This window comes from Rhagoletis pomonella, unplaced genomic scaffold, assembly GCF_013731165.1.
Source record: "Rhagoletis pomonella isolate Grant_MI unplaced genomic scaffold, Rhpom_1.0 Rhpom_scaffold_00007, whole genome shotgun sequence".
In the NCBI taxonomy this organism is placed as follows: Eukaryota; Metazoa; Arthropoda; class Insecta; order Diptera; family Tephritidae; genus Rhagoletis; species Rhagoletis pomonella.
Window position 1 is genome coordinate 19,862,652 of NW_023458561.1, and position 8,527 is coordinate 19,871,178.

The window sequence follows — 8,527 nt, forward strand, 5'->3', positions numbered from 1 at the left end:
CGTGAAATCATCAGTTACGGAAAGAATAAAAGTTATGGGAGATAATAAATTTACTTTTTTGAATTAAAAGTTATACAAAAAACAAGAACAATAAAAGAAATATGTTTAGTCCAATCTAAAAGTGTGCAATTAGCAAACAAGTATTTGAGTAAAAAAAATAATAATACTACTCGTAATCAGAAACTATTTTGAAACAGTAGATACGTAGTAAATAAACAACATCGTAATAAAGATGCTTTGTTCGACGCCATTACTCAGACACATTTTTTTGTGTGCCAACACACTTTGCTTGGTAAGTGCGTAACTATTGCGTGCGTTCTTAGATTTACACTCATTTTAAATTTCCTGCGAAATTAGCAGTTGTAACTATTTATTTTTTTATGTTTGGTTTTGCTGCTTAATTCTTGTCCAAAAATATTTACAGATCGTTGGACTGATTATGGCATTAATTTGTGCGCTTTTCATGAACTCGGTACAAAATACGCATTTAATATATTGCTTACTTGGATTAATGGTGGGCCTTGTAACGGCGCTGTCTGCATTGGTGGGCTATAAAGCTATTAAGCCGCCAAAGGCAGCGATGCTGTCGATGGTGAGAATTATAATATAGATATCTAGGAAGAAGCTCATTAACAGTTTTTTTAACCAACTGCCTTATTAACTAGTAAACACATACGTATATATGGGTCACTTGTGCTATACATACATACATACATATGTACATATGCAGCTAAACCACCTTCTTAATTGAACTAAATACGTACTTATATCTTTTTTTACCTAATTTTTCTAACTACATACATAAGTCCAAATCATTGCACAGGTAAAATTTTTGCCCAAAACCGTTACTCGGATTTCTCGACCGACTCGGCGAGGGCGATTTCCTTGTGGCGTGCGCCTTGATGTTGTTACACAAAGCGGAGGGACCTACAGTTTTACGCCGACTCCGAACGGCGATTGTATTTTTATGAGAAGCTGTTTTTAATGGCAGAAATACACTCAGAGGTTTGCCATTGCCCGCCGAGGGACGAACGCTTTTAAGAAACCCCCTTTTTCTATATTTTTTTGCGATGTTGCTTTTGACCAGGGCTTGAACTCAGGCCCTGCGGAGTGGTAGCGCGCACTGCTTACCATGATAAACTCGGGTCATTATGAACTAAGTTACAGGCTTATATCGCCGTTAAAAGTACAAAACCGCGTATCGTCATTCTGCAAAACCGCGTAACTGACATTGGCTGATAAAAATTGGATTTGCTCACATAAGATCTTGGCTCAATCCTTATCCATTCGTCCTAAAATATACCAGCCAGAAATGCGTTTGCTTTATAAAAAAGAGAATCATTTTGAAATATGAGTGTTTTTACTCTCTAGAAAATAATTTATTCAACCTCACATACGAGGTTTTGCATTTTGTTGATACGCGGCTTTGTACTTTAAACGACGATATGTAAGTTCGCAATAGTACGAAAGACTGGGTTTTTAACGGTAAATCAAGGTTTTGGGGGTGTGTGGCAAATTTCATATTTCGTTTCTTGTTTTACTCGAAAAGACCTACCAGAAAATATACATAACTTCACAGGTGTTTTTTAGTGTCGCACATTGTTATTAATCTTTACCATGCATTATTTCCCCCAGTATACATGACGATGTCGTAAAAGAGGTTAGTTTGTTTTCGTCTAACTACAAACTCGCTATTTATAAGTTGACTCGTAGTGTGCTAATTAATATCCTTATTCTATTTATTTTAAATGAACTATTACCTACTTGACAACTATTTGGTTAGCATATATAAAGCCCACTAAATATGTGCTATTAACATACATATGTACACACATACATATAATAATAATAATAATAGATTGGCGCTTACACATATGTTAGTGTTTGGCCGAGCTTTTCCTCCGATTTGTGGCTGCGCCTTGATGTTGTCACACAAAGGGGAGGGACCTACAGTTTTACGCCGACTCCGAACGGCGATTGTATTTTTGTGAGAAGCTGTTTTTCATGGCAGAAATACACTCGGAAGTTTGCCATTGCCTGCCGAGGGGCGACCGCTGTTAAGAAAAAACTTTTTTCTATATTTTTTGCGATGTTGCTTTAACCGGGGCTTGAACCCAGGTGCTTATGAGTGAAAGCGCGCACTGCTTACCACTACACCACAGCGGCCGACAAATAACTTAACTCAAATCCACGTTTTCTCGCTTTAAATAAAGATCGCTACGAAAAACGAAAAATCCAGATGTTGCAACCCTTGCGGAAACATGTGCAGCATTTCCAGCTATCAGTTGTTTTTCGAGGACAGCTGAATAATTACGAATTACGAGTTTCAAAAATTCGGGTTCTAGAATTAGGGTAATGGTACTGCGTTTTTTTATTTTAAGCGAGAAAACGTGGATTTGAGTTAAGTTATTTACAATAATGTAACCGTAAATATACATATGTATATGTATGTATATACATATGTAACATATGCATGTTAATAGCGCATATTTAGTGGAAAGGAATTAAAAAACACTTATCAAGTGCTTAAATGTTTATAATAAACATGTTTTGTAGTTAACGCTGGATTCTGTTGCATTTGGGTCATTCCATTGAAAAGAGGAAAACGACATAAATTTAAATATGCCCTAATTATCTCTATTTTAGTAGTAACTTCTTTCTAAATGGCTACATTTCATTAACCTGTGGGCAAATATTAAAAAAATCAAAAGAAATTGTAATTTTTGTCTATGGAAACTTTTACTTCATTCATAATTACTTTCCACCAATCCCAAATTTAAATATTTTTTAATATTCCTCTGAAGATTATATCAGCCTAATTTTTATTGAAGACGAAAGCGCATAGCTCGTATTTCACAACACAAATACATCGTTCCTGAAAATTAAGTTCTTTGGCTAAAATTCATCTTTGAGTGTACAAGAGTAAAATAGAGTTCTTTTCAGTGTGCCACCAGTCACATTCATTCAAATGAAATTGAGAAATCGTTTGGTATTTTTGTTAAAACAATTTTATACACTAGTTATCGTTCCATGTTAAATAATATCTTTCGCTGTTTATAGGTTTCGATAATTAAAATTTACAATTGATGACAGAATGGAATGGCCCATTTGCAATTATAGCAGCGGAGTAAGAGCGCGCTATAGAAATGAATTCACAAAGATATGCGGAGATGTCGCGCATAGTAACCATGAGCGCATCTATGTCTGCTTGTGGTTGGATTGTTGAACCACAAGCCAGAATTCCTCCTATTCCTGAAGAACTGATTCTCAATCCAGTTAACGCAATAACAGCTTATTTCAAGCCATTGAAAATATGAATTTTTTTTAAATCCACCACCTGTTGCGCTTGCTTCTGCCTTCGGCCGTGACTAGGGATTATAACCCTTATTAAGAAGAATTCTCCGTGATGCCGGAGAAGAGGGGCTTCCGCAATTCCGAAAAGGTATACATATATGTGCATATAACTCCGGCTACGCCATCCACAGTATTTTTGCGCAGAACCCACATTGAAATTTACAAAAAAGTACATAGTACTAACCGAATTTATTAATAAACTAGAGCTCGGAAATTTGCAACCTTTATTATACCTTTCATGAGCATGAAATGGTATTATAACTTTGGTCCGATGTTTGTAAGTACCAGAATAAAAAGACATAGACCCATTAAAATGTATACTTATATGATCAGAACGTCGAGCTGAGTCGATTGAGCCATGTCCGTCTGTCCGTCCGTTTATCTGTCTGTCTGTCTGTCTGTCTGTCCGTCTGTTTGTATGCAATCTAGTCTCTCAGTTTTCGAGATATCCTGATGAAATTTGGTAAGTGGGTGTATTTTTATATTGTATTAATCTGTCGGAACCGGAACAATCGGACCACTATAACATGTAGCTCCCATACAACTGATTGTTCAGATATGAGACTTTTCGTTATAACTCCTCCATTTATGCAGCTGGGAATATGAAATTTCGCACTATTTCCACCCATTATCAAAAGAATACAGTGAAAATGGTGAAGATTTGGTCGCTATAACCTATAGCCTCCATACAACTGATTGTTCAGATATGAGATTTTTTGTTATAAGTTATCCATTTATGCAGCTAGAAACATTAATTTCGCACTATTTTCACTCATTATCAATAGACAGTTTACAGTAAAATTAACAAATATCCGGTCGCTATAACCTATTTATTGCCTCCATACCACAGATTGTTCAGATACCAGTTTTTCGATATATCTCCTTTATGTTGGAAGCTAAACCCATTAAATTGTGTTACCGGTTTACATAGCGATCACACAGCAGTGAAAATCACTTAGATTGGTGCTATATAAGGTATATCTTTCATACCTTTGATTGTTTAGATATAATTTTTTATATATGTATCTCCTCCATCTAAGTATGTATGCCGTGAATATATACATTTTTTCAAATGCAGTAATCTGTTAAAGTAATATTTTCAGATGTTCATGAAAGGTATTAAGCCTTCGGCATAGCCGAAGACAGCGCTGCTCTTACTTGTTTTAGTTTAAATTTCAATCCTTTTAGCCCAGTTATGCATACTTGCACTGCTATACCATTTTTACGTAAGAATCAAAACCCAACAGAATTCTACATGCGAAGTGCTACGCTTTGGGTAACCGCATACACGCAAAGCCCATTTAACAGGTTCTTATGTGACAACTCTCATGCAACGCTAAGTATGCATAACTGGGCTATTTGACTACACGCGTATGTTAAAGTTTTTATATTCGGGTCATGGGTTTGGACACAACAACCGAAAAACATTGTGCAAATAACTAAATCGGACCCAAGTTTCTCGCTAAGGAGTAACGAACATTCTTATTTATTCGTTTATATAAAACAGTAAATAAAAGGCAAATTCATCTTTTTAAATGAACACCACTAATATTTCCTGCAAACACACGTCGATTTAAATCTTTTATCTCGCTTCCGGCACAGAATTGCTTTCTTACAAAAGTAGCGTTCCCCAACTGTTCTGGGTTAAAACCTGTAAAACTGTCAGAAGGCAAAAGAAGCCAGAGAACCGAGTACGGGAACGCTTTCTGGTAAATTCCTGTAAATTCTTGCAACTTCTTGCGAGTTAGGGAACGCAACTAAAATTAAGCAAAGAAGCTGTCAATTTCTTACTCCTTCGTTTTCAGGCATGCCATTGTTACGAATTTTGAAAGTTCGAAAATACGATTCGGATTGCAGAATAATATATCTACGATTCGTAGTAAAATCCGAATACGAAGAGTTGAGGAATAGGGGTGAATATATATACGTACATACATACATTATACCATGGCAAAAACCAATCTTACAATGCATACATAATTGTCTTTTTTTTTTGTTTGAACACAAGTTTTTTTGTTGAAAATGAAAATTATGATACAAATTTTACACATATGTACATATTTCTTTGGTTAAACCCTGCATGACTTTGAATCCAATAAGAAAATTAACCGTAATAAGTGGGCCAAAAGTTGGCTATTTTAGAAGTCGACAACGAATTCCCGAAATGTCAAAGTTTTATATTTTTGGTGGGTTTTAGTAAAATGTGTTGATATTTTATAATTTTTGCACAAAGTTTGAAATGTGGATTTATGTGGTGCTTGTTATATAATGCGCTAGACTTTTATGAAAAAATATTTAAGATCGAATAAAAAAATATCTAAATATAGCCAAAACTAGTCAAACTAAAGTTTCTATTATATCTTCCATCACTCCATTTTATTGTTGAACTCAAACACACTGAACAGATAGGTTACTGTCAATATATCGATGGTCCTGTGCAATAACGACACAACTCAAAATTAAAAAAATAAAAACTGTTACTACTGTTAAGTGGCTCTTGTCTCTAATCCTTGTCTAATCCATTGCTAAAGTAAGTAGTTACAAGATATTAGACATGGATTTGACAAGGATCAGAGACATGAGCCACTTAACAGTAGTAACAGTTTTTATATTTTGAATTTTGAATTGTGTCGTTATTGCACCAGTACCATCGATATGTGGAAGCATTAAATATCTGATTTATTTTAGAAATATTAAATTTATTTAACATATGGCTGAGGCTCAAAATTTAATAATAATATTTAGGGCTGGATTTGATTCCCGGCACGATCAACTTCAAAAGCTTTTTCCTAATAGCGGTCGCCTACTAAAAGGAGAACCACCGCGTTAATTTTTGTCGTGAATAACAGCTTCTTTTAAGTATATAGTTAGCGTTCGGAGTCGGAGTCGGCGCAAAACTATAGGTTCATCCTCTTTGTGTGACGACATCAAGGCGCACATCACAAATCGGACAAAAAGCTCGGCCAAACAATAACATCATAGGGATATTCTCTTAGTCTTGCAAAGCCCTTGCATGGTGCACAGATTGCACTTAAAAAACAGTTTTCATATGACAGCTTTGCAAACTCTGCAATTTGTGCACCGTTCAAGGGCTTTGCAAGACTCAGAAAATACCCCTAATGAGTAATCGCCAATCGATTATTATTAATACTTGAAAGCTTTCTGCAAACAGCCAGACCCCGAACACACTTCATGTGTATATTAGTGATGTAAATTTTCGATACTTTCAAGTATCGATCGATACTCGATACTTTTGCATTATTCCGTTAAAAATCCCTTATACCAAAACCGATAAAAATCGTATGACCTTTAATATTATGTTCTTACTCATAATGACTTTTTTTAGTAAAAATGTTTTCATTCGAAAACTTTGCATAAAAACAACTGAACTGCTGTTGAAGCTTACTGTTACCTATATATACTTATATATATGGGGATATACTTTTCCCATTCTTTCCAACGCTAAAAACTTTTGTGAGCTTGCTTAGAGTTTTGATTAAAATCACTCCAACGAGAATTTCAGCTTGTTTGATCCAAGTTGTGTTCTGGCAAATTATAATTCTGACACCTGTTTATACACTGTTCCTCAGCCATTCTCCATTCAACCATTGTAAATTTTGCAACCCGTTACTTTGCTTTGGCGACGCTTGCTATGAAAATATATTTATATAACGATGATGTTTGAGTATCGAAGTATCGAAATATTTTGTCAATGCTTACCGAATACTCAAATTGCTCAACAGTATCAAATACATACTATTCGATACTCGATAATATTCACATCACTAGTGTATATGCATAGTTGTGCTTAAGTTGTCGGACAGAGCGTATGAGTAACTCCTTAAAATTTTTAGTCTCAAAATATACGTAAATATGTATATAGTATGTATGTCGAACTTTTTGCAAACTTTGAAGGGCCTGGTAGAAGTTACTGCCAACGAGGAGTGTCTGGCAATACTTAATATGGCGCTTAGAATACTAATATTTAATATTCTCTAAAATATACATACTTATGTACATAGATGCATTTACAAAAATTTGAAGTTTGAATTTAAATAAAGAAGTTAATGTTTTAATTGAATTTAATCGGACTGTCTACTCAAGCTGGCGGTTAAGTGTACATAGTCGTGTACATTCCGGACTTAAAAAAAATGTAAAACAAAAAAACATTTTCTCACAGAAAAAATATTACTTCTCCCGAAGAAAATTAAACAAGAAGATTTACATCGCATTACCTGGGTATTTTACATTTAATCGGCACCGATATATGTATGTATATTATCCGGGTACCCGGGCAAATCGGGTAATGCCCGGCTTCACGGGTAATAAAAACCTCGGTTAAGCGGATTCGCGGGTATCATCAGTCCTACTTCCAACACATTTTTTGAGAAGAAAATTTGTGTTTAAATGGCATATAAATTTTAAAAGCCACTTGAGAGACAGCCGTTTTATAAATATTGCATTTTTTAGTTAAATATCTCATACATAGTGAACAAATAGGCAAAAATAATTTGAAAAGATTAGCTGGTGGTTCACTACCGTCATCTTTTACATCATCGTGAGCGTTCATAGATACCACAGGAAACCCCCTTACTTATAGTTGCATTTGATTTGATATCTGTCGAAAGTACTTTGTACCCAATAGTATGCATGTCTTTAACTTACTATTAGGGCCGGTTGCTCAAAGCATGATTAACACTAATCATCGGTTAACATCGTTATCGACGTTTTCGACTCCATGCATATAACACGGTGTCGGTAACGTCGATAGCGATGTTTAACCAGGGATTAGTGTCAACCAGGCTTTGAGCAACCGGCCCTTAGTCATAAGTAATATTTATGCAAAACAAAAGTACCGGCTTTACATTATTACAATTTCGTTTCTTTTAAGTATTGTGCTTTGTTTACAATATTATGCGTCACACAAGCTTATATTGTTACACATCTCGCAGCGAGCAATATAATCACAGCCACAGTTCAAAATGTGGAGTTGCTTTGGGAAAGAGAAATGGTGAGCGAAGGTCCCATGGCGAGCATTGAAAGTCGGGTGAGTATATATAGTATGTATAACTTTTTTAGTGCTCATGCTTAAAACCCTTAGATCTTCCGAGATCTTTGAAGGGATTAAAAAAATATTTTGGAGTGAGGCTGTCACCTTTTTAAATAGTTACAA

At 35.1% G+C, this 8,527-nt stretch overlaps 1 protein-coding gene across 3 annotated transcripts in view; it reads left to right on the forward strand.

The window, feature by feature from the left end:
• The window catches only part of LOC118742421 (tetraspanin-6-like), a 15,883-nt gene continuing 7,356 nt past the window's right edge, over positions 1–8,527 (forward strand). For all 3 annotated transcript variants that reach the window (XM_036474485.1, XM_036474486.1, XM_036474484.1), the window contains exons 1-3: positions 1–292; positions 425–592; positions 8,246–8,401. In XM_036474485.1, coding sequence (XP_036330378.1) covers positions 233–292; positions 425–592; positions 8,246–8,401 — 384 coding nt within the window. In that variant the 5' untranslated portion in view covers positions 1–232. The remainder of the gene's footprint in view (positions 293–424; positions 593–8,245; positions 8,402–8,527) is intronic.